At 38.0% G+C, this 27,227-nt stretch overlaps 1 protein-coding gene, 1 long non-coding RNA gene and 1 pseudogene across 3 annotated transcripts; 1 reads left to right on the top strand and 2 right to left on the bottom strand.

Moving 5' to 3' along the window:
• Nucleotides 1–2,026: 2,026 nt before the first annotated feature.
• Nucleotides 2,027–4,696, bottom strand: LOC126609663 (thioredoxin-like protein HCF164, chloroplastic; annotated as a pseudogene).
• A 273-nt stretch (nt 4,697–4,969) lies between these two features.
• LOC126609652 (cysteine-rich receptor-like protein kinase 44) lies at nt 4,970–24,552 on the top strand. 2 transcript variants are annotated; one of them, XM_050277520.1, is made up of 7 exons: nt 4,970–5,269; nt 14,615–15,104; nt 20,852–20,959; nt 21,081–21,262; nt 23,003–23,213; nt 23,293–23,530; nt 23,764–24,552. In XM_050277520.1, the coding sequence occupies exons 1-7, from the start codon at nt 4,970–4,972 to the stop codon at nt 24,224–24,226; spliced, it is 1,992 nt and encodes a 663-aa protein (XP_050133477.1). In that variant the 3' UTR covers nt 24,227–24,552. The 2 variants fall into 2 exon arrangements, with proteins under 2 accessions (XP_050133477.1, XP_050133478.1); XM_050277521.1 differs by lacking the exon at nt 14,615–15,104 and having other exon boundaries at nt 5,247–5,772.
• Nucleotides 5,174–19,819, bottom strand: LOC126609670 (uncharacterized). Its single transcript, XR_007618224.1, has 3 exons — nt 19,682–19,819; nt 17,823–17,952; nt 5,174–5,253 (listed from the first exon to the last, which is right to left on the bottom strand). It is a non-coding gene; the product is annotated as an uncharacterized LOC126609670 (long non-coding RNA).
• Nucleotides 24,553–27,227: the final 2,675 nt, after the last annotated feature.

Raw genomic sequence — 27,227 nt, 5'->3', positions numbered from 1 at the left:
TTTGTATGATAAACATTCAAAGTGATTAAACATGGTATGATTTTTAGTTTAGTAAGATAATAATTTGTGTTTCCATATTTTAGACTAGAAATCTAATTAAATAATTAAACACACTAAAAGAAAATAAAAAGAACTTACTTAAGCTTAGAGACTTGCTTGAATATGTACACATGAACATCATCAGTGTAGTCTCAAACGTTGACATGCAATATAAATTGTCCTCAGTGTGGATATATTTCGTTTGTCTCTTCGTTTTAGTGCAGTCAAAATCTCCTTTAGTTGCACCAAACTTTTAGACAGATCAGTCAATAACGAAATCTCTTCAAATGATAATCTACCAACAAATGAATAACCCTCCAAATGCCCTGCTGTTGTGTGATTATGCACTCCGATAACTACCGTCAATATCCAATCATCATTAGTTGCTAGCTTTTTAACTTTCAATTGAAACGGGCATTCACATATTTTCGTTTCAAAATTACTTCTATCCTCTTCCTTTATGTCTTTTTCGTGAATTTGACTTACATATTGTCCATTCCTTTCACAACCCAATGTAAGTCTAGGGCTCCTGTTATCTTTTCCACCTTGATCGGATCTTAAAGTCATAATAACAAAACCAATGACCTTCCCAACTTCTCGAGCCCATTGTATTAATTCTTCACTACTCTTGAATAACTACATACCAAAATTGTACATTATGAATAAACATACAAGAGTATACGTAAATCATTTACGTAGTCAACATTACCTTATTTGTGGTAAATTCACTAGTACAATCCACCATATGTGTAGATGCTCAATTATTACCAGATTCATCTACCTGTTGCAAATGAATTCCACCATATATAAATAAATGGGCATTACATCAAGTTGAAAATAGTGCTAATTAAGAAGGGGATTTGTGTGTAGGTTTTGGAGACAACACATCAAGTTGGACGATTATCAGTGTCAGTTACAACAAACATGCCTTACTTGAATTATTACCTAACCTTATGAAAACGAATTCCAGAAATTCTCATAGGAAAACGTGAAACAAATTGCACTCTAAACTAAAGCAAATTCAAATAAAAGGTCACAGAGCTATGCTTCAATTGTATGATGTCGACAATGTCGACAAATCAAGATGACCCACATGAAATCATCTTTTACATCTTCGACGGTAACATAATAATCTACTTCTTCTATAGAAACGTCATCTTCTAAGTTCATTTTTTTTGCTTTCTCTGAATGAAAAGAGATGGGAATGATGAGTTAGGCTTTAAGTGAGACAAATCGTCTAAACATAGCATGAGAGCCCAAACTTTTCTTTTTTATTTTTTTATAAAAAAAAAGAAAAAAAGAAAAAAAAGAAAGTAATGCAAAAGCGGGTAACCAAAGTCTTTATTAGTCATTTTACAAATAGACAAATTTATAATTAAAAAATTCATAAAAAGATGAATGGAAAGATAAGACATTGAGGTAAGAATAACAACTCTCTTAGGATATTTTCTCTTTTTGGTGATACCTTTCATTGACTCCTTCATCCCTTTGACTTTGCTACATAGCTTCTAGAGTTAGACTCCGTCGTCCCTTGACTTTGGCACACATTTACCATACCAGAAATAATATTAAACTTGTACGCGGCTTCTTCGGATTGCCGGTGTACAAGAAATTCAAATATCATATTTTTGGTCGAAATTCAAATATGAACGACAGAAAAATAAGAAGAAAAAAAAACATAGCAGAAAAAAAGGCTACTGTTTCGTATTTTATGCCTCGTTTGGCAGCTCGAACTGTACTGACTATTTCTGTCGGATAAAATAAATAATCATAAAAAAGTACTGACTAAATTAATCGGGTGTTTAGTGCAGGATTAAACTAATGACCGTAGTATTTATACTGTGTTGGGTACTAAACCGGATAAGAAAAGGGAAGAAAAAAATAATTTGACAAATCTTTATTTATTTGTTGAATTTTTCTCATATTTATACCTATTGAAAATCACTCAAATTTGCAAATAACAAAGAAAAATAATAAATTCCATATATCAAATTCAAAATATTTTCCAATAACATAAAAATAGATTCAAAACACAACCACGGTCGTTAGGTTATATAGATTAATACAAACACATATCCAATTTCACAAAATATACAAATGCAAGTTGGTTTCAGTAAGAAACAGTTTATCCAAATAGCCAATATATATGCATGTTGCTGCTTTGCTTTCAGTAAGAAGCAACCAAGTACCCAATATATATATATATATGTTGCAGCTTTTAACAAAAGATATGCATGCTGCTTTTAACAAAATATTTTGTTGTTGTTTTCCAATGTCAATTGCGGTTACTTTGTCCAAGTAACATGAGGGGTTCTTCTCCAAAATTAGTGAGCACCTATCCGTGACTTCTTGGATCAGGAACTTGGTGAACCTTTCTGACTTCAGCACTTGAAAACTGCCCCACTACACGAGCATGAGGTATGGAGGCTTCTCCACGGGCAAGAGCATCCACATTCTCAAGCAGGTACTTTTCTGGAAGCCTGCCTACTACGTTGCCCTCTTCATTTCCTGCTTTATCTAGGAATGCAAAGTGTGGAATACCCTCAACACCAAACTCATCAAGCTCTCGTTCTCACTTTGTGTTGTCAACATTCAGCATAACAAAATTTACACAATCCCTGTGTACAAGAATCGGTGGATAATGAAGAATCTACTATTATTTAAAGAAGAAATTGTGGCACTCTCAGATATTGAGATTCACAAGTATTTAAGAAAAATAAATCACCAAAAATGGCACCCACTATATTTAAGCATTTATAAAGAGATTCAATTATAAGCAATAACAAGTTATAACTTGAAGATCATACTTGTACTGCTGCTCAACTTTACCGACATCTGGAGCTAATTCCTTGCATAATTCACACCAATCAGCATAGAACTCGACAACAGTAGGCTTCCCATTCGAAAGAGCCTAATCAACCATAAATAACAGAAGATCGTAAGAAATAACAGCAAAAATTTCACATTGAAGATTATGTCTAGATTCATCGACACACATATACATGCTGGAAAACACAAATTAGCTAATGAATACACGGGGATTAACAAACCAAGATGTGTCTATATGTGATTCATAAACTTCAGAAAATAAAAGGCAACAAGTATGTGCCTTGCTTTTCTGAAAAATCACAAGAGTGGCTAATGTTCAAATTACTGCATTGTCCAAGTTCCAGGACGTATATGATCCGTTGCGGAATAATGTTTGAACCTCACCACGGTGTAAAGTTACACACAAAATGAGCCACAAATTTAATATTTTTCAAACTGAAAAAAACAATGTGCATTTTTTTTGTTCTTTTTCTTGAAAACTTTGGTGAAATGATAACTAGGCAACTCAGGCGGACAGAAGAAAACTTAACCACACCAGAAGCAACAGAAGAAAGCCTAAAAGTCAGGAGCAACAGAAGAAAACCACACCAGCTGATTAAAACTGCACCAGCAGCAAGAAAAAAACAGTAGCAGGAAGGATAAGAACAAGCAGAGAAACACAGTCAAACGAGCCAGGATAACATCTTGGCTAGACAAAACCAGAACAATTCTATTCAACACCCAATCAACAGAGCAATACTTCAACACCCAATCAACAATTCTATTCAGTAAACCACAACTGCTAAACGAAACCAAAACAAAGCAATACTTCAACACCCAATCAACAATTCTATTCAGTAAACCACAACTGCTAAACGAAACCAAAACAAAGCAATACTTCAACACCCAATCAACAGAATGCCAGACCAAAAGGAAATCATAACAAAGCAATACTTCATAACCCAATCAACAGAATGCCAGACCCAAAGGAAATCATAACAAATCAATACTTCAACATCCAATCAAATAATGCATGCAAATAAAAATAGCCCAAATATCATTAAATTTACTCCGATTTTTATCTACATGGAAAACCCTAGTCCGAAATTACACACACACACACACACATATATATATATATATCCAGATAAAAAGTAAAATTCACATAAAAATTAAAAAATGGATGAAAGCTGAGAGGGAGTGATGCAAAAACTGAGAAGAATAGGAATTTATTGGGATCTAATTTTCGGGGCATGCACGTTGATGGAGAGAGAAAGAGCACAAGAGCAAAGAGAAATTGGCTTACCCAGTTGTCCGTATGGTTGCGTTGCGGCTGCGAGAGAGCCGAGTGAAACGGGAGCTACGCCAGAGACAAAGTGTTGTTTAGGTAAGTGTAAGTGAACCTCCATCTCCCACTCTACCCAATCATTAAAATTCTAATTAAAGTTCAACACCAACAACAAACCCAAATTTGACCCCAATAGCAAACCCTAAAATTCGAAAATTCTAATTAAAACACAAAATTACATAATGAATTGCATAATTAGAGAGAAAACAATAACTAGATTCAATCAATTGAAAGAAAATTGCAAGAAAAATAGGATAAGGGGTAAAAACAGAGGGAGGGGCGGAACCTGGGAAGAACAAGAAAAATGAAAAGACGAACTAGGATTCGAAGGAAGAAGAAGAATTCGAGATGACGAACCTGAGATTCAGACGAGAGAGCAAAAGTGCATTTAGAGAGGAAGAGAGAGCGTCTGGAGACCCAGAATGGGTCTGGAGAGGAAGGAGAGAGCTTCAGCTCGACTAAATTGGACCGTGGTTTTGGACGATATAAGCAAGTGGATAAATGTTGGGCCCGGATTATTTAATCCGGTAACTATTTAATTCAAAAGGACATCAAAAACCGTACTCTGTATGATTAATATTATCTGGTGCCTTATTTAGTGTGCCAAACAGGGCTTTAGAATATTTCAAAGGGCCTACATTTCAAGATTTGGAAGTTGGAACAAATTATATATTAAAACGAAACAAGAGACCTGACTCTTATTCCTTTTACTAGTTCCCCATTTCATTTGATGCTCCAGTCTTTTTGCTGAGCCTTTTCTTCCCCACATCCATCATGCATTTCTTTCTGCTCCAATCGTTGTTTCCATTTCTTTTGATCGCTTCCTTTCTTTCGATCAACGTCGAGTTAAGTCTATGCCAGAATGATCAACAATTCATAAACTACAGCAGCGATATCAATTGTGGTGGCGTCGGAGGCATATACTATCCCTTTTGGGGGGTAAACCGAGCTAGTTACTGTGGTCAACCCGGATATGAGGTCCAATGCCTAGACAACGTCCCTGTGTTCAACATGACGGGTGCGAGCTATAGAATTCTGCAAATGAACACTACAACAAACTCTTGGAAAGTTAAGGTTGCTAGGCACGATTATTGGGATACTATTTGTCCTTGGACTTTTGTCAACACCACCCTCAACTTCTCCCCTGTTTGATTATGTTTCTAGTTATACAAACATGACGTTTTGCTACCAATGCCCTACCGCCATAACGCTTCCTAGTACGCAGTCCCGCAACATAAGCAATATAGTGAGCTTTGTTTACTATTTGACACGTCCGGTGACAGTTGATCAGGCATCTTCTGTGAGCTGTACACATGAGGCTATTGTTCCCGTTTATACAGAAGCTGCTCTTACTATAGAGGCCGCCACTGAGCCCAGTCAAACAATTGTCACCGATGCGGTGGAAGGGGGTTTCTCACTACAATTGGAGATTGACAACGATGAATGCAACAAATGTCTGGACTCAGGCGGACGGTGTGGGCTTAACACTACTAGTAATTCTGGATTCAGTTGCTTTTACGCAAATCGAGCCTATGCATCCATATGTAATGGAACTAGTAATTCAAGTCGAAGCGGAGGTACGTCTGTCCCTTGTCATTCACTTATAAATTACGCATTTGAAATTCCTAGCTTGCTCTTTGTTTTAGATGATTAGTCGTAAAATGTGAGCTATCTAGTCCCATGCTAAAATTAGGAAGCAGAGGGAAGGAATCTAAACCGAGATCCCCTCTAGCAACTCTACCCCTGCTTCTCCCCTCTCATCTACCATTTACGAACATAAATCCCGCAAAAATCGAAACAAAAAAGGCAAAAAATTCTACAGTCTTTCCATTTTCATAACCAGATCTAAACACAAAATTCTAAACAAAAAAGCAAAAAGATAATTTGTGTTGGGATTGTGCCTCATCAGTGACGTGTTTGATTTGTTAGACGACTTTCAACATAGGACGATACTCTGCAGCGTGCATTCTTTGGGAATGGCGGACAGAGTCATATCTCTTGGAAATTGCTCGAAACATTCGAAGTGCGTGCTAAATAAGCAATTAAGTGCTATTGGTGACGACTGTTAATAGGTGGTAGTTGGTGGGAGCAAATCAATGTTCTTGGACTCATTTCCACTGAGGATATTCATGTGAATCTTTAGAATGAATCTTCGGTGATTATTCTATCGATAACCTTCTTGCTTATTCCAACGATGAAGTCAAGTTCACTAACCTCTAACTGTCAGCTTTACACCATATTCTTCAAGTGTTGACTTCGTTTACATTAATTATTTTTCTTAGGAAACTCCTCGGTAGCAGACGCTATTCTCATCAATTTCCCAAAATGGAGTTGTGATTTTTCTTGTTGTTGTAGTTGGACTGGGATGATGAAGATCCAGTCTTGTTTGGATAAACAAACTCCTTGAACTTAACCTGGGTTTGGTAGTTGGTGGTAAACCCTAGCTTCTAGTTCTCGTACTTATTGGTATAGGTGAACTTAGTCTCTTGCTTGTAGCCTAGCTGACCAGTGCTCTTGTCCACAAACTGTTCAACCCTGTAAGTTTTCAGTGTAATGGCTTGAGACTCCATCATATTCATCATTGTATGAAGATCGAGCTTTGCTCTAAACTTCTCTGGACTCATTAAGCCTTGGTTTTCTCAAGAGCATCACTTTAAGATAGCCAATCGTGTCACTGCATGCATACGCAGGCTGCTTTGTATCTTTCTTCTTCATCATTCTATTGATTCAGAGGTTCTATGTTTAATTTTTGAACTTTGAAACAGCTCGTACAAAGTATTGTGAATTGCGAAATGTCTTTGACCTCGTCAAATCTTATTAACAGTTTTCAACTATACTTGAGCTTATACCTATTTTCTTTTGGCTAAGAAACCAGTCAACCTTACAATGATGTTTAACCGAATAATCAGAAACAATGACTTTTATTTCTGCATCTTTACCTTCATTCGCTTGTTTGTTTCTCAATGTAAACTGGATCATGCTAGAACAATACACCGAGGATGAACAGATTGTAATGAACTTGTTTTAACCCTCAAATTCTTGAGTGTTTTCAGCCTTCTCGACATGGTTTCTTGCTCAATCAGTGAGAAATTCACGATCGATCGTTTCGGCGAAAGTGTGCAGCCCAGTTCGTGTCAATTCGAACAGGAATGATATGAGCATAACCTTTTCACAAACTTACCAGACTTACTAGAAAGAGTTCCTCGTGGGTGTGAAGTTTGAGTCGTCTTTTGGTAAGAGATTGGTCAAGATTGTGGTGCAGATGATTAGCAGATTGCATCACTATCTTCATGCTGAATTGAATGGTCACCACTCATTATCTTGCTACAATTCATAACCATCATATCGTACTCTGGTAGACATTTTTGATGATGTGATGTGTTTGCCTCAACGTAGCTTTCCACTACTTCGCACCAGGATTCTTCGATTCGCGAACAAGTGGGCGTAAGGTTTGAGCGGTCTTTTAATAAGAGTTGGTTAAAGGTTTTAGTACAGAATGTCGGCGGATTGTATCACCATCTTACTATAATTCATAGGCATCACAACGGTTCTTTTCCAACGTTATGTGTTTGTCTCAAAGCATCTTTTCACTGCTTCATTTCCGAACCTTATTGTTGTGAGTAGGCGGATGTCGAAACACTTCTAGCATATCTATTTAGTGCATTCTGGGATGGCACTACAACATGGTCGAGGCGAGAATTGGATAATCTTTACACTTCTCTCGAAAGGTGTGTGCTCTCTTTGGTTGTTAGGATGATCATTTGCGAGTCCTTTCCACTAACTTTGATCTTGGTTGACTAGAAATCTGCAAATTAGCAAAAATAGGGAGGTGGATTGAGCACTACAACAGCTCCCAAGAGATACTGCTTGTTGGGAAAGTGACTCGTTGTTTTCTGCTTGCTTGGCTCTAGCTTTTGGGTATGCTACTAACATGGTAGCCACTTCTCTTGAATCTCAAGGTACAGTTTTCAAATGGGTTCTTTATTGGTGAAACTCTGGAGTAGTTGGTCACATTTGGAAGAACTAAGAAGAATATGATGTTTGGTGCTAGATAGAGTTTTACGACGACAGTTTCTGTTTTAATCAGTTTGGTGTATGGCACTTTCTACGACATGGTACGAGAGTTTCCTACGGGCAACATTGATTGACAGAGGAGTATTGTGGACTAATATTTGGAGGATCGAATTTACGACGTGTGGAATTGTACATCCTCAGGAAATTACTACTTGCTTATCGAGACAACAAATGTGTGGTCGATATTGCGGGCTGCAGACTGTGATATCAATAGCTTATTTGTTGGGTTCGTTAAGCAAGTGGGCAGGAAGACCTATCTTCAGCAGTGGTTACAGATTTATTATTGTTGGGGCTTGGCCCAAAAACACATCTATTCTCAGAACGTGACGTTTCGAATTCTTGGGCAAGACCCACTTTCATTTCCAATTTTGGATTTTTAGTATAAATATTTTAACTTCCTTTACTAGTTATTTATTTTGACGTTACAAATGTTTTGGGGGAAGTATTTCCGTTTTCAGTTTTAAGTTTTGCACGAGTTTTCGACCTATATGTTTTTACCTATCTATTTTGATGTTATCGTATTTTACGTCCTTACTTTTGGCCTTAAGCTATTTTGTGTTTTCGACTTTATATTTCATTAAAGTATGTTTCTACTTTTCCATTGATGGGGAAAGAAAGTAAGAGCTTGGAGGCATGATAGAAGATTTGGCAAACCGCTCGCGACGGTGTGGCATATTCTCGTTGATGCACCCACTCTGACTTGATTTCTCTTTATACATAAATTCTTCTTCCTATTTTCAAGTTTTACAGTGTAGCCAGTTATTTCCAATTCCGGGGATGAAATTTCTTTAAGGGGGGTAGATTGTAAAACCCCACTCCCAATTATAAAGGTAATTTTGAGTTTTTATTTTTTTTAAAATGTTTTTAAGGCCTTAATAGGTGTGCCCAGGGGGCCCACCTTGTTTTTGTGTCCCTGGTTTTTCCTTCTTTTTCTGATTTCTAACACACACACACACACATAATTCCCTCTCTCCTCTCTCTCACCTCTCCCGTAACTTTCTTTCTTTCTTTCTCTCTCTCTCTCTCTTTTCTCCCTCACCTCTATTCTCTGCACTGAATGCCACAGACCATCACCATCCTAAACCTCCGTTTAAATCGTACCTCTAAACCCTCAAATTAAGCATATATATGGCTTAGGAAATCGAATGGTGGTGATGCATGTCCAGTTTGAGGACGGAGTGAAGCTGAACAAAGAGCTTCATAGTTCTCGCCGAATCTAGGGAGGAGCTCAGCCTCCTAGTCCCTGCTTTGGCTTGAGATTTCCCCTATAATGTTTCAGGTATCATTCTCAAGCCCTGAATGTTCAAGTCGACTTGAAATCTAAGGTCTAAAACCCCTATAATTTTTTGTTCTTCAACCTTAACATCTAGCAGTCCCATCCGGCGGAACTCTGACGAGTTCTGAAGCAAACCCGTCCCAAACTAGGGAATTTCTCATCTAAGGTAATGTCTTGAAACCCTTATATGTCGAATTTGAGTGAGAAACTTCTGGGTTTTAACTCTAGGGAACCTCTGCATAATTTTTTCAGTTTTTACGGTGAAGATGTCCGGCAAAGCTTCATCAAATCCAAGGGGATTTGATTCGAATTTATCTATTTTCGTATTCTGGTAAGTCATCTGAACCTTTGAGTGTGATTCTAGTGAAAATTTGAGGTGAAATTCAAGGATTTAACCCCCTGAATTTTACTGTGCACGAACTCAGGAAACCGGCAACATTCCTTGGTCTTTCCCCGCAAATTTGTGACGGACACGACCACTTGGTGCCCAAATATGTGTTTAGGTAAATCTTGTAATCCTTTCGTGTGATACTGGATTAAAAATCTAAGTGAGATTCTAGGTTTTCAACCTCTGCATGTTCTGTCTTGTTTTCCAGAAAATGGGTAAGCACCACCAGTGCCATCTTGGTGGAATCTCGATGAATCCGAGATTAATGGGTCCAAAATCCTCCTAAATTGAAATCTAGGTAATTTTTCCTAATCACATCTATGAGATTTTAGTTTAATTTGGTGATGATTGGAAATGGTTTGATCGCTGCTTCGAATTTGGGATAATTTTTGGGGAATGCTTAAATTAATATTTTTATAGGTGCAAATATTATGAGGCATAACACAGAGAATTAGGCACCTATTAAGGATTGTGCTCACAATTCGGTGAGTGGACCCCTTCTAAAATTTACATGATTTCATAATTTAAGTGCATAAATGAATAGCATGCCTTACGAGTTTATGAACTGATTTTATGTTAAGCATGTTTATGGAATATGTTGTTTATCGTCTCATTTTTTGTGAGGAATTAATTATTAGCCTATATTGAGCTATAGTTTGATATATCGTATTTTCTATAAAAACCATGAATTGGTAGACTATCTGATGGATGACGATAGGATGCTAGAACATGTTTTAGAAACCCCTCTTTATAGTATAGACGATGGATGACTTTATACTATGAAGTGGTTATTTATGAGAGGTATAACTATTTGTGCATACCTAGTGGACACTATGCCGCTTGGGGCGAGGATCTGGTGTTGGTAGATAGGCCGGGAGAAATAATCCCTAGCTACGGGCTAAGGGACATGGAGCAGGCATTGGGCCGGGAGTTGGTAATCTCTGGCTACGGGCGCAGAGACCACGGTGCTGGCATAGAGCCGGGAGTTATATTTATTCAGTGATCTTACTGGCAGCACACCGCGCTTACGAGACGATCTGTGAGATGATTGATATTTTGTTTTCCGCGATATGTCTTTTGAGATGTTTTTGGCATGCTAGGATTTTCAGTAAAACTATCACTTATTATGCTAGTAGTTTTCTTTATATAAATTGTGGGGGTTAATATCTTGATAACTGTATTATAAGTATTGTATATATGAACTTTGTCCACTCACATTTGTTTTGCGCCCCCATTCAGGTCTTAGAAACAAGGACTACTACACAACGTACGAGGCATTCCCCTACCAGTAGCAGTCTATCACTCACTTGTGTGATATCTTGTATTGATCTTTTCTTTTGTGATCTTGAATTTGAACGTATTCTGTGCACCTTAGATTCTAATGAGTATTCATGTTCATTTCCTCCTAATCATTACTCTTGTATTCAATAAATGGCTTCGGTCACCCTTGGTGTCGGCCAGCACGTGCCTATCCGGATATTCAGGGAATATCGGGGTCGGGACGTGTCAAAAGCAGTGCACCAGTTTTCCTAGTATTATTCTCTAAGTCATCCTTATTTGAAATGTACATGATTAGTAGTTTTCCAAACCAGAACCAGCTTGTTTCTCAGACATAACAGAGTCAATTCTAGAGGGCTTGAGTTAAAAACTGTGTTTCTAGGCCCTTTAATTTTTGCATTAAATAATTGTCATTAAGAACCTTAAGGATAGTAATTGGTCTCAAGCACATTTTAGTTCAATTCAGGTTTCCCTTCACTTTTATAAACTGCTGCATTTATTTATTGACATCATCATCACAACTCACATGGTTTATGATATCTTGTTATGATTTTCAAATATTTAAGAATCATTTTATTCATCTGAAAAGTTCAATAGTCCCATGTAATACATGTGTGGCTTAATGGTTCTCAGGGAGTTTACAACCGAGAGAAAATGAAAAAAAAATTCAAATGAATTGATTGAAATTTATTTGTGAGCGAGGATTTATATTAGAGGCTTATATGAAAGAAAGCTCATTTTGACTCTTGAGTACCCCAAGGTGTTTGTGAAAGAGTCATGTAACCAATCCCAGTATTTGGGCTGTGTTGAGTTTGTTTCCATATAGGAGCTGTTGGTAATTACTCCAGTTCTTAAGGTACACTACCATTCATTTGTAAATTTGTGTGTAATTGTATAATTTCTTTTAACTTTTATGACCTCCAAAAAAGCTTACTTCTTTTCTGACCTAAAAAGAAATTTACTTTCCTTCAAGGTTGTGTTGTGTTGAATTCATATTAATGTCTTGCAGGCTGGCTGTTGAGGCTAACCTTCCTTCGGTGCAGCTAACTGCGCTAGAAAATATGCACTATAGTCACATGATAAGATTTGACAATGTCGTATAGGCCAGGTAATTTGTGCGAGCCCCTTACCCAAATAGGGTGAAGTGGAGTTCTTGATATGGAAAATAATTATCGAGTGGTTTATGTATTAGATTTTTTGTTGCATCATTATTTGGATGGAGTTTTCTTTTAAGTTTTTTTTTTTTAAAGGTAGATAACTCTTTGTAGGAGATTGCAGCTTCGTATTGAAGAATTGAAGAAATCAGATCATAAAGATCTTGAAAAAGAGAATGTGTCAGAGGATCGCTGCTCTGAATCTGATACAGAAGGGAGTGGTCATCTGTCTGATCTTACGTATAATGCATGCTGTTCTTCAGAGATTAGAAAATCTAGTTCCAGCAGATCAGTCTTTATCCAGTGTGGAAAAGTTAAACGATGATGAACCTTTAATTTCTCTCAAATGTTCCACCAAAGCTTCAGTCAAGGTGAAATCCACTCCTTTAGGAAAACAAAATATCACCTTCCAGACTAATGTTTCATCCAAAATTTGTCTAAGACAAATACCAATGAGCAGACAGTCATTGGGCATAAACGCATTCGTGTAGTCCTTTCTGATGATGAAGATGAAATGCAAGATGAGGTACTGCTCAAAAAGTTTTATCCTTAAAGAGTTTGGCACCATTGTGTTTTACTGCTCTCTCTCTCTCTCTCTCTCTCTCTCTGTGTCATGTTAAAATCTGTTTTCTTCAAAACTTCTTGTGATCGTACTGCATTTTCAGGGCTGCTTTCAATAATAAAGAATATAAAATGGGGTGAGAGTTATAGAATCCCTGGAAACATTTGAAACGCTTAAGCAGCATATGGGAAAAGTCTTGGTTGAAGCTCTCATTGATGGTATGTACTCCAACAGTTTGAAGCTCATTTCATATGCTCTAATCTTCATTTAAATGACATGTCTATTTGAACTTTTATTTTATTTTACTATGTACTATGTTCTATTTAGTGAAAAAATGTTTGGTTGTTGTTATTGTTGTTGTACTATGTCCTATTCTATTTTGTTGGAAATGTGACTCTCATTCAAAATACAGGACGACATTTAAGATTTAACTGATTGAAGGCACTATTCAACAACAACAATAAAACTTTTTCCTACTAAGTTGTGTCGGTTATATGAATCATAAAACGCCATTATCACCCAATTACATTATATATGGCTGGCCACTCTCCACCAATAGGGCTAGCCACCCTCCTATAAATACTCATTTTCATCCAACTAGAATGCTAAGCCATTTGTTACCAACAAACTCCTAAACACAATCTTTTTAGAATTCTAATTTTATCATAGGAGATTTTTTGGTCATAGCCTCCTCATTCATCGTGAGCTCGTGAGGTTTTTTATCTTAATCTTAGGTATTATTATTTTGCATTTTCATCAAAGAAAAAGATGACGAAAATTTACATCCACACTACCTGTACTAAAGAAATAATACAAATATATAATAAATATAGCATTACTCCTTGCGATTAAGAAAATTTGTTATCCCTCCGTAAAATGTTGTCCAAAAAGTGGCTCTCCATGTAATTTTACTGTTTTATACTGGCATTTTCTTTACATCTGTGCAATGATAAATAAAATTAAAATATTTTCTCCTTTTGGTGGTACCTTTCATTGACTCCATCATCCCTTGACTAGTTGCATAGCTTCTGGAGTTTGACTCCGTCCTCACTTGACTTTGGCACATATTGTCCATACCAGAAATAATATTAAACTTGTACGTGGCTTCTTCGGATTGGCCGGTGTACAAGAAATTCAAATATCATTTTTTGGTCGAAATTCAAATATGAACGACGGAAAAATGAGAAAAGAAACATAGCGAAAAAAAGAGAGGCTACTGTTTCGTATAATTGAAATGTGAATAATTCAAAGGGCCTACATTTCAAGATTTGGAAGTTGGAACAAATTATATATTAAAACGAAACAAGAGACCTGACTCCTATTCCTTGTACTAATTCCCCATTCCATCTGGTGCTCCAATCTCTTTGCTGAGATTTTTCCTCCAACATCCATCATGCATTTCTTTCTGCTCCAATCGTTGTTTCCATTTCTTTTGATCGCTTCCTTCCTTTCGATCAACGTCGAGTTAAGTCTATGCCAGAATCAACAATTCACAAACTGCAGCAGCAATATCACTTGTGGTAGCGTCGGAGGCATATCCTATCCCTTTTGGGGGGTAAACCGAGCTAGTTACTGTGGTCAACCCGGATTTGAGGTCCAATGCCTAAACAACTTCCCTGTGTTCAACATGAAGGGTGCGAGCTATATAATTCTCCAAATGAACACTACAAATTCTCGGACCGTTAAGGTCGCTAGGAACGATTACTGGCGTACTATTTGTCCTCAGACTTTTGTCAACACCACCCTCAATTTCTCTCTGTTTGATTATGTTTCTGGTTATAGAAACATGACGTTTTACTACCAATGCTCTGCCGCCATAACGCTTCCTAGTCCGCTGTCCTGCAACATAAGCAATACAGTGAGCCTTGTTTACTATTTGACACAACCGGTGACAGCTGGTCAGCCATATTCTGTGAGCTGTACACATGAGGTTATTGTTCCCGTTTATGAAGAAGCTGCTCTTGCTATAGAGTCCGCCACTGAGCCCAGTCAAACAATTGTCACCGATGCGGTAGAAGGGGGTTTCTCACTGCAATTAGAGATTGACAACGATCAATGCGACAGATGTTTGAAATCAGGAGGACAGTGTGGGCTTGACACTAGTACTAATTCTGGATTCAGTTGCTTTTGCGCAGATCAAGCCTATGCATCCATATGTAATTCAAGTCAAAGCGGAGGTACGTTTGTCCCTTGTCATTCTCTTGTAAATTACGCATTTGAAATTCCTAGCTTGCTCTTTGTTTTTAGATGATTAGTCGTAAAATGTGAGCTATCTGGTCCCATGCTAAAATTAGGAAGCAGCGGGAAGGAATCTAAACCGAGATCCCCTCTCGCATCTCTGCCCTGCTTCTCACCTCTCATCTACCATTTACAAACCTAAATCCCGCAAAAATCGAAACAAAAAAGGCAAAAAAGGCAAAAAATTCTACAATCTTTCCATTTTCATAACCAGATCCAAACCCAAAATTTGAAACAAAAAAGCAAAAGGAAAATTACAAAATCGCTGTGCGTTTCATTACTCACAGCAGTTGCCAAATCACATATGCACAACAGTCGTTCTAATCACCCATGCACTCCAGACTCCCTGATCGCAGACCTTCGCCGTTGATGCCGGAGAAGCAGGCCCGATGAATACCCAGATGACCCAGACTCTGATCTGGGTTCTGATTTGCCAATTGGGCCCTAAAAAAATTAGGAAAAAAAGGGAGATGAACGGAGAATAATAGGGAGAAAATGATGGAGATGAAGAGTTAGAGGGACGAAGAAAAAAAAGGGATTAGGATGGAGAAAAATTGGGAAGAAACAGAGGGAGAGGAGAGAAATAGAGGGCGAGGAAACAGCAATATTATGAAGGATGAGGGAGATGAACGGAAAAGAAGCAGTAGGGGACTAGCGAGGTTTCTAGAATGGGAAAAGGTGAATAAAAGTAAGAATAAAATAATAATAAATATTAATAAAATATTAATAATAATAATTAATTAATTAATATAATATTAGATTTGGTTATCATTATGTTGTTTAGTCCTATGCTACACCAAAAGTTTCACTAATTCCGTCTAATTTAAGCTATTCTAACTGAATCTTTGAAATTAGTCCAGTCTGACAACAAATCCACCCCTAAAGATTGTTCATGTTTTGGTCAGCTTGGGTTGATGTATAACTGCTCTCTCCCATCATGTAGCAACGGTAATATTCCCTCTCATTTTTGTGTGAGCTGATGAATGAATCACCGTCGCGTTTTCTTCTCTGATTGTCTCTGCAATTTTTTTCCATTCCCAGAATTCCAAAACATAAACTCTAACAGTTTGAGCCTTTGTTGGTGCCTTTCTACTCAACCCTTTTTGTTGCTCTTCTCACGTTGCAAAATTTTTCTTTTAAATTCCAGTTTTACATGTCAAACAGTATATTGTTGTCGAAATAGACACATGACCTACCATACAACTATATCCATTCCACCGACAACGTGTCAGTCTCTGTTGAGTTTGATGATTGTAATCTAAGTGCAGAGCGGTTTAGGTATACAAATCCAAGATTAAGCCAATTTTTCTATTAAGGTGGCTGATCTGTTAGGTATAGAGTAATGATATTCATATTAAAGTGGCTAATCTAACTATGAACGCTTTTAAATTTTATCTTATTTCTTAGAAAGTAAGAAATTTTTACACACCATTTTCTTAAAGTGCGTTATTTATTTCCACACATCATTTTTTCAAGTGCGTTCTTCTAAGTTTGCTCCCCTTCTTTGTTTTCTTAAACTAGTGCAGTAACCATGCTCACTACCAAGTAACTTTCTCACTCTTATTGTGGGCGCTCACAATTCCAACCAATTTCTTTCATATTACCATGACAAAACCCATGTGGCTTTCCGTGGTACACGAAACTTCAAATTGGGTGCCCTCGTTTTTTCTGATTTCTTAACATCATCTCCAAGTTATGCTTTTCGATTTGGTAACGAATTATCCCTTCATAATAGTCAAAGCTGGGGCCATATGAAAGATAGATAAAACTAGGTTTAGGGTTTCAAACTATTTTTTTATACGTTCTTCTTATGTAGAAGGCAATACATATAAACATAGGGTGAAAGTTATCATGCCTAAATTTTTATTTTTTATTTTTTATAAACAAAAATAGTAATGCAAAATGAGGTAACTAAGGTCCTTATTAGTTATTTTACAAATAGACAAATTTGTAATTAAAAAATTCATAAAAAAATAGATAGAAAAATAAGACATTGGAGTGGAAATAATAGCTCTCTTAAAATATTTTCTCCTTTTGGTGGTGACTCCATGATCCCTCGACTTTGCTACATAGCTTATGGAGTTGACTCCGTCGTCCCTTGACTTTGCTACATATTTTCCATACCAGAAATAATATTAAACTTGTACGTGGCTTCTTCGGATTGGCCGGTGTACAAGAAATTCAAATATCATTTTTTGGTCGAAATTCAAATATGAATGACAGAAAAATGAGAAAAAAAACATTGCAGAAAAAAAAAGAGGCTACTGTTTCGTATCTTTGAATATTTCAAAGGGCCTACATTTCAAGATTTGGAAGTTGGAAAAAACTATATATTAAAACGAAACAAAGAGACCTGACTCTTACTCCTTTTACTAATTCCCCATTCCATCTGATGCTCCAATCTCTGCTGAGATTTTTCCTACAACATCCATCATGCATTTCTTTCTGCTCCAATCGTTGTATCCATTTCTTTTGATCGCTTCCTTTATTTCGATCAACGTCGAGTTAAGTCTATGCCAGAATGATCTATTCACAAACTGCAGCAGCGATATCAATTGTGGTGGCGCTACTCCTTTTATGGGGTAAACAGAGCTAGTTACTGTGATCAACATAAAAGGTCTGAGCTTTAGAATTCTTGAAATGAATTCTACTACTACTCCTCTGACTGTTAAGGTTGCTAGGCAGGATTACTGGGGTACTATCTGTCCTCCGACTTTTGTCAACACCACCCTCAACTTCTCTCTGTTTGATTATGGCTCTGGTTATACAAACATGACGCTCCAGTCTCTTTGCTGAGCTTTTTCCTCCAACGTCCATCATGCATTCCTTTCAGCTCCAATCGTTTTTTCCATTTCTTTTGATCGCTTCCTTCCTTTCGATCAACATCGAGTTAAGTCTATGCCAGGATGATGCACAATTCACAAACTGCAGCAGCTCTATCAATTGTGGTGGCGTCGGAAACATCTCCTACCCCTTTTATGGGGTAAACAAAGGGTGACAGTTGAATATCAGAGTGCGGAACAAACAAAATTACAAAATAATAGGAATTTTATTGAACAAGTTGAGAATGCCGAGGCGGCTACAAAAACCCTAGAGACTACATTGTGACTGACTTGTTCTCAAACTAAATTACAAGCTCTATTTATAGAGCAATAAACCTAAGAAACCCTAATGCTTAAATGCCAAAAATACCCTACTACAAAATCAAATCAAATCTTAATTAATTTCCTAAATAAACCTAATAAATTCCAACACCCCCCGTCAAACTCATGGCGGTATACGACATGAGTTTGCCAACAAACGATGTGGATGCAAGCTTTGTTATGCTAACTTCCGATGCCAATTTCAATACAAAATTCTATCGGTGCAAGTGCAAGATTTCAATGCCAGTGCCAGTGCAAGATTCCAATGCCAGTGCTAGTGCAAGATTTCCATGCTAGTGCCGGTGCAAGATTCCAATGCCAACGCCAGTGCAAATGTCGATGCCAATACCCAACAAACAAACAAAAAATCCAACCAAATATTTTTTTTTTCCTTTTGCCCAAATGGGCCTTAAACTAACAGCAAAACAAAAAAATCCAAACATTTTTTTTTTCTCTTTTTTTCCCTTTTTTTTTTTTTTTCTTCCTTCTTCCTTCCCTTTTTTTCCTTCTGTGCGAACCACCAACATCAGTCTTTCTTTTCTTTCTTTTTTCTTTGTGGCGATACAAAAGTGCAGGTTGCTCTCACAGGTTGCAACAGAAACCTTCAAGGGTGCAGAAGCAGCGTCAGTGGCTGGGGAGGTGCTGACCAGAGTTGGGGCAGATGCAGATTAGAGGGATAGAACAGATGCGATGCGTTGTGATGGGTTCAGGTGCGGGTGCAGATCGAGCAGATTGTGGGTGTGGTCAGATGGTGGTGCGATGCGGACCAGGTTGCGTGGGTGCAGGTCAGAGAACGGAGTACGGGACAAAAACGAACGGACAACAAACAAACTGATATGAATCAATGGCAGATTAAATCCCGAAGGATCAAACCTGCTCTGATACCAAGTTGAATATCAGAGTGCGGAACAAACAAAACTACAAAATAATAGGAATTTTATTGAACAAGTTGAGAATGCCGAGGCGGCTACAAAAACCCTAGAGACTACATTGTGACTGACTTGTTCTCAAACTAAATTACAAGCTCTATTTATAGAGCAATAAACCTAAGAAACCCTAATGCTTAAATGCCAAAAATACCCTACTACAAAATCAAATCAAATCTTAATTAATTTCCTAAATAAACCTAATAAATTCCAACAGTTACTGTGGTCAGCCAGGGTACGAGGTCCAATGTCTAAACAAAGTCCCTGTGATCAACATGAAAGGTCTGAGCTTTAGAATTCTTGAAATAAATTCTACTACTACTCCTCGTACTGTTAAGGTAGGCAGGATTACTGGGGTACTATCTGTCCTCCGACTTTCGTCAACACCACCCTCAACTTTCTCTGTTTGATTATGACTCTGGTTATGCAAACATGACGTTTTACTACCAATGCAATACCAGCATAAGGCTTCCTACTGCGCAGTCCTGCAACATACACAATACAGTGAGCCCTGTTTTCCATGCGGCACGTTCAATGGTTGAGCAGACATCTTCTGCGGCACGTTCAATAACTTTCTCACTCTTATTGTGGGCGCTCACAATTCCATCCAATTTCTTTCATATTACCATGACAAAACCCATGTGGCTTTCCATGGGAAACGAAACTTCAAAGTGGGTGCCCTCTTTTTTCTGATTTCTTAGTATCATCTCCAAGTTCTTTTCGATTTGGTAAACAATTATCTCTTCATAATATTCAAAGCTGGGGGCATATGAAAGATGAGTTCTGTTTTTATTCTAAAAAACAAATAAAGCTTCAGAAGAGGTAGACCCAAAAGTGACGGTGCTGTACAGGGACAATGGACAATGGAAACTTTGTTGTTAAAGATAATATAGGAGCTGATCAATTGTTATAGCAGAGCTTTGATCACCTTTGTGATACCCTGCTACGAAGCCAGCTCCTGGGATACGGTATTAATTCTGGAACGAGGACTGCCATGACTTCCTGGAAAAGTGAAAGCGATCCGTCAACAGGGATATTCTTGCTTGGAATTTCCCAAGAGACGCCGTCACAAATATTCACCAATCTGCAACTGCAAATGCTTGAAAGGGTTCGTACCCAAGTCAGACGGGAAATGGAGCAGTGGAAACTGGATGGGAGGGTGTGTGAGGTAAACCAAATTGTTTTGTGAAATATCCACAAATATGTCATTCACATTGAGAGGAAAAGAAGATGATGATGGGTTTCTGAAGCTGGTAGGGTTCAAAGTACCAGATTCTCATGAGTTTGTGTCTTTGGATTCTGACAGCACATCCGCCGACTGCAAGACAGTGCGCCTAAATAATTGTTCTTACAAAGCGTATGCATTTGTTTATAAAATAAGGTGCTTAATCTGGTCCAAACACCTCATTCATATGCAGGAGTTTCCCTCTGATGGCGTAGATGTTTATATTCACCAAGCATGCACAGAACTAGCATATGAACTAATGATACTAGTGCTTGATGCCTTTTTTTTTTGGGTTCAAAACTGCTTGAAGCCTTGGACAACTCTATTTATCAAGCAGTAACTTTTCTTTTCCTATATATCTCATGCTTGTTTTTGTATTGTAAATTTTACAGGTAAAGGAAAGCCAATAAAGTTAATTGCGAGCCTTACGGTTGTTTATTTTATCGGTGTATTGGGTGCCGTAGTGTTCGGTATCTGCAGGATGAGAGCTAAGCAAAAAGGTAATTAAGTGAAAGAGATCGAGGTGTTGGATTAATATAATGCATTAGCAGATTATCTCTCAAAACTTTGTAAGTTGTTTTGCTTTGATTCAGTGTTCGATGTGTATATTTGCAAAATCAGGACACATCAAATTAACAAGGAAACACATCAAAATAACAAGGGACACCCTTCAAGAATATATAGGTGGAAAACATGATATGTCTGAGTTAATGATCTATGATTTTGATAGCATATTAGTTGCTACGGACAATTTCAGCATAGAAAACAAACTCGGGCAAGGAGGCTTTGGTCCAGTTTATTGGGTAATTATTCTTATTTTTAGGGTAAATTACATAGTAGCCCCTCAGGTTTGAGGTCTATTACAATCTCATACAACAACTTTAAAACATTTCACTTTCATACATCAAGTACCATTTTATTTCAAAATAACACCTCCGTTAGATTTTCCATCCACTAGTCTGTTAAATGCTGATGTGGCTGCCACATTTGTGCTGATGTGGCTGCCATGTGGAAAAATAATAATTTTTATACATTAAAAATATTATAATATTAACCTTATTAAAAAAAAAAAAACCATTAAAAGTCATCGTCTTCATCTCCACCCAACTTCATATCCTTCTTTCTCCTTCTCCAGCCCACCCTTTCCGTACTGTCTTTCTTCTCTTGGCCTCCCCCCCACCCTACCCAAAACCCTAAAAACCCCAGCTGTGGGAGAAAGAGCCCCTCCTTCAATCTTCATCTTCCTTCCCCAAACCCAGTCTTACACCGACCTATCAACCACCACCACGCCGGAGTAATCACGTCCCTCCTCTTCCTCGCTGCCCAGACATCAACCTCTGCCCAACCCTCATCTTCCTCGCTTCCGGTGTAATCCTGTTAACCACACCACGTCACCGGCTGCAACACTTCTCCTCTCCCGCACAAAAATCTCATCTCTCTTTCGCCTATACCAAATTCAAAATCAAAATCAAAAGCTGAAAGAAAACCCCACCCCCGTAACCCCACAAACCAAAAAACCAACGAATCCAATCCAAACCCAGAAAAGTCCCCCCCCCCAAACCCCGTAACCCCACAAACCAAAAAACCAACAAATCCAATCATCCAAACCCAGAAAAGTCCCCCCCCCCCAAACCGGATTGCAGAAAAGTCCCAACCCCCCCCCCCCCCCCACACAAAACCGGATTTGGAAAGGACACCCTCCCTCCCTGACTACCCACCTAACCCAGAACCCAAAAACCTGGAACAAGAAGAAGAAGAAGAAGAGGGAGGAAGAAGAAGAAAAAAAAAAAAAAACCTCAAACCCAGTTCGTCCCCCACCCGTAAAAAACCTGCAATCTAGAAGAAGAAGAAGAAGAGGGAAAAAAAAAAGCCCATAACCCTTCCCCCCACCCCCACCCCGCTGCGACCCGCGACCCACCTCTCTTCACCTCATCTTCCTTCTATCTTCCCAGATCAACGCCGCCCTTTCCCCATCACCACCGCAGAGCTCTCTCTTCGATCCCTCTGCTCCTCATGGAGGTCCTTGCGGTTCGGGGGGGATATGGGTTTCGCGCCGGGGGGTGGTAATGGGATCTGGGTTGGGGGGTGGTCGTATGGGGTATGGCTTTCGGGGGGGGGGTATGGGATCTGGGTTGTTCTCTGGTTTTTTTTTTCCTTCAAAGGTGCAGGTATGGGGTGGGGGGGTGGGTGGGGTGATGGGATTTTGGATTTTCTAACCTTTTTTTTTTAATTTAGAAGATTTAGATTTAAAAAAAAAAATTAAAAAATTAATTTTTTTGCCACGTGGCACACATTTGGCAGCCACGTGGTACAAATGTGGCAACCACGTCAGCACTACGGATCAATGGACGGAAAATCTAACGGAGGTATTATTTTGAAATAAAATGGTACATGATGTATGAAAGTGAAATGTTTTAAAGATGTTGTGTGGAGTTGTAATAGACCTCAAACCTGAGGGGCTACTATGTAATTTACCCTTATTTTTATGATAGTTACAGAGAGACAGACATGAATGCAATGATTTATTTGTCGACTTTGCGTAGGGTAAGCTAGCAGAAGGGAAGGAAATAGCAGTAAAAAGACTATCCAGTACCTCAGGGCAAGGTGTAGTGGAGTTCAAGAATGAAATGTTATTGATCTCCAATCTCCAACACAAAAATCTGGTCAGAATCATGGGTTACTGCGTTAAAGAGGATGAGAAGTTACTGATTTATGAGTTCATGCCAAACAAAAGCTTGGATACTTTTCTTTTCGGTTAGTTTCAATTGCACTTTTCTGAAATTTCTTATCTTTAGATTCTAATCGGTGGATTGATTGATTATTTGATGATCAGATTCGATGAGAAGAGCAGTGCTTGATTGGGGTACACGTTTTAATATTATTCAAGGTGTTGCCAGAGGGCTTGTTTATCTCCATCATGATTCGTATTTGAAGGTAATACATAGAGATCTAAAAGTGAGCAACATTCTTTTGGATGAGAAAATGAACCCAAAAATTTCAGATTTTGGATTGGCACGTTCAGTTGAAGGGACACAGAATTTAGAAAATACTCAGAGAGTTGCCGGAACGCGGTAAGATTCATGCCTTTCTATATATTGTTGAACATGTCATTCGCAACCAAAAGTTCTAATGGTTAGCATTGCATCATGAAATCTTAACCGACTCCTCCTGTTTGGATAGAAACTGCTAATTAGTTGCATCGATCACATTACATAAGTATTTTTTGGTAACATTGTTCTTAAAAGGAAGAAACCAAACACTTATGTCAGCTACATATATACTAATGAGTTTCATGTTCGCGCAGTGGATATATGTCTCCGGAGTATGCCATGGGTGGAATATTTTCTCAAAAATCTGATGTCTACAGCTTTGGGGTCTTGGTATTGGAGATTATCAGCAGCAAGAAGAATACCGCCTTCTATATCTATGATCGACAGCTAGGCTTACTAGCCTATGCATGGCAGCTATGGAAGGAAGGCAGGGAATTGGAGTTGGTAGATGAAATGCTGGCGGCTGAATCATATTCGGCTTCAGAAGTAATGAAATGTGTGCATATTGGGCTGCTTTGTGTACAGGACAATGCGATGGATAGGCCGAGCATGCAGGATGTAGTTTTTATGCTAAATGGTTCCACAACTGTAATTGGTGGTGCACAACCTAAGCAGCCTCTATTCACTATCCAAAACACAATCTCTCATCGTCAACCACAGCCTTCGAATACTTTCCTCACAAATGAAGCTACAATGACACTAATTGAAGGACGCTAGATGTATGCTCCTGACAGTGGTGGAGGTTGGCCAATCCTGCTTGCTTATGCGGCATATCTGTAATGCCCCTTATGTTTGTGACCGGAGACAGACTATTACCTAGATGTTTTTGAGGCACCCTTCTGGACCTACATATATTTCCATTGTGGATGGATTTTTTGAATGCAATTTCTACTCAGATAATTAAAAAAAAATGAGACTATAGTTATACTTTTTATTTGGAAGGAATTAGAGAGGATTAGCTAAGAAGCAAATTCATCCTTGTAATCCTACATTATCGAGAGATTGAAACTCATAAGTTTTCTTTATGATTAATTGATCTTCTACGTTTATAGGCTAACATAATTTTTACCTTAATTTAGCGGTTTATCTATTTCAATTTAATTTTAGATAACAAGGAAGGCTTTAATATAGCGACGGTTGAACTATGGTTGTTAGTGCAACAGCATGGTTGTCTAAGAGCAGCTCTAGCCATGCATGTAGGCCAGGGGACGGGGAGAGGAAAGGGCCCGAGGCCCTGTGAATTAACTCCAGCCTTGAAGAGCTCGAGCTGGTGGAGAAGGCCCAAGCAGGAGGCCTGTCAATTTTTTACAGCCCGTGAGCCCGAGCTCCAAACCCTTTTTTTTTTTTTTTTTTTTCTGTCAGATGCGTGCACCCCACTCGCGTGTGGGGGCGCGTCGCCCGACAACTTTTCAGAAAATCAGTAACTTTTGCAAATGGTCTCAGTTACCGTTGGGAAGCCACGAGGCTTCCCACGGTCTATTCGATCTCAACAGCTCCTTAATTTGGACCGTTGGATCTCAATGGTAAAAAAAATAAAAAAAATCTTATTTAATATCAACCGTTCGATCTGAGATCAACGGTCGATATTAATATGCTTTATAAATAAAGCAAAAATAGTTTTAAAATTAAGAAAAGTTACCGTTATGACACGTGGCACAATCTGGAGTGTTGGAATTCAAAATTTTTAAAATCCAACGGCAGAGATTAATTATTTGAATAAAAATTTAAAAAAAATTGTAAAAAATCCGAAAAAATTGTAAAAAATCTGAAAAAAAAAATTGTAAAAAATTGTTATTACTTTTCTATAAATACTACTTCTTCTCCATCTACCTTACACCACAATTTCATATATTCTCAACTACTTTCAATCAAATTCCTATCTTTCTCTCTAAGTTTCAATCCAATTTTTTTCCACAAAATAACTGCTGATGCAGGTACGAATTGGTCGCTTCTTGAAGATGTTGCGTTGTGCACTAGCTGGGTTGAAGTTACTCATAATTCCCTTACGGGCAATGAGATGCAGTTGCGAGAAATGTGGAGTTTAATTCATACCAAATTTCTTGAGCAAATAGGTGGGAAAAGAACCAAAGAATCGATGTCCAATCGTTGGAAAATACTTTGCCATTCCTTTAGTACGTGGAGAGATGCCTTGACACAAGCTAGTAGTAATGTTCGAAGTGGGGCAAATTATGCGGATGAGGTAAGAATATATTATAATTATTTGTTTGTATTATTATTTTGTTACCTAATTTGATTATAATTATTTGTTTGTATTATTTATTTGTTACCTAATTTCATTATTATTATTTGTTTGTATTATTTATTTGTGACCAAATTTCATTATTATTATTTGTTTGTATTATTTATTTGTTACCTAATAATTTCATTAGTATTATTTGTTTGTATTATTTATTTGTTACCTAATAATTTCATTATTATTATTTGTTTGTATTATTTATTTGTTACCTAATAATAATTTCATTATTATTATTTGTTTGTATTATTTATTTGTTACCTAATAATTTCATTATTATTCATTTGTAGCAACTTCAAGCACAAGCATGGTATGCTGCCAAAATCAAATCAAGAAACAAATCATTCCACCGGTGGGAATGTTGGAATATTGTTAAGATTGTCCTAAATTCAAAGTTGTGCATGTTGGTCCAGAAGTATGCATGAACAGCACCCCTCTACACAGCACCTTTGTACACAGCACCCCTCCACACTCTACACCCGATCATGGCTCCCATGTTAATGAAGAAGATGGAAAAGAAGTGCCTGAAACGCCCATTCCTGAACAAGCGTCGGGGTCGACCCGTTATCCAATTAGGCCTCTAGGTAAGAAGGCTTCAAAGAGGAAAGGAAGTGCTTCCAAGAATGATTATGGAAAGTGTAGACATCGAAATTTCGGTAAATAAATGTTGACCGATAAACAAAGTGTCAACGCTCATGTATTACATAAATTTTACACGTAGCGTGTGACTCAACGAAAATTGAAATGAGTTGGAAAAGTCATCAAATAGGACACGTGTCAACACCTGGCAGAAACGACTTATTTCATCTGGAATATTATATTCAAAATTAGGCCTTGGAAATTTCTATAAATAGAAGGCTAATTCATTCATTCAAAGGGGGGACGAATTCATATTACACCTTAAAGCTCTGAAGCTCTGAAACTCCGAAACTCTCAAGCATCCAGGTTCCCGAAGAATCAAGAAAGCCTTATTTGTTCTTCGTTCATCGTTCTTCCAAAATCAAGCCCCAACGGCCCTTTGGATCAACAATCATCCACCAATTCAAGATCAAGCCTCGACGGCCCTTGAAGAAAGTGTTCTTCGTTCTTCGTTCATCGTTCTTCCAAGATCAAGCCCTGACGGCCCTTTGGATCAACAATCATCCACCAATTCAAGATCAAGCCCTGACGGCCCTTGAAGAAAGCACCATCGTTCATCATCCGTTCATCCAAGATCAAAGCCCCAACGGCCCTTTGGATCAACAAACGTCGACAAATCCACATATCCAACCGTTCTTCAAGATCAAGCCCAAAAGCCCTTGAAGATCCGTTCATCACCAGTATTCAAGATCAAGCCTTAACGGCCCTTGAAGAAACACTCATCCTCAAGATCAAGCCCCAACGGCTCCTTGAAGATCCGCTCAAATCCACCTTCAAAGATCAAGCCCACCGCCCCTTGAAGAAACAACCAACAATTCATCCAAG

The sequence above is a fragment of the Malus sylvestris genome, chromosome 17 (genome assembly GCF_916048215.2).
Source record: "Malus sylvestris chromosome 17, drMalSylv7.2, whole genome shotgun sequence".
Lineage (NCBI taxonomy): Eukaryota > Viridiplantae > Streptophyta > Magnoliopsida > Rosales > Rosaceae > Malus > Malus sylvestris.
This window is presented reverse-complemented; position numbering and strand designations above follow the sequence as displayed.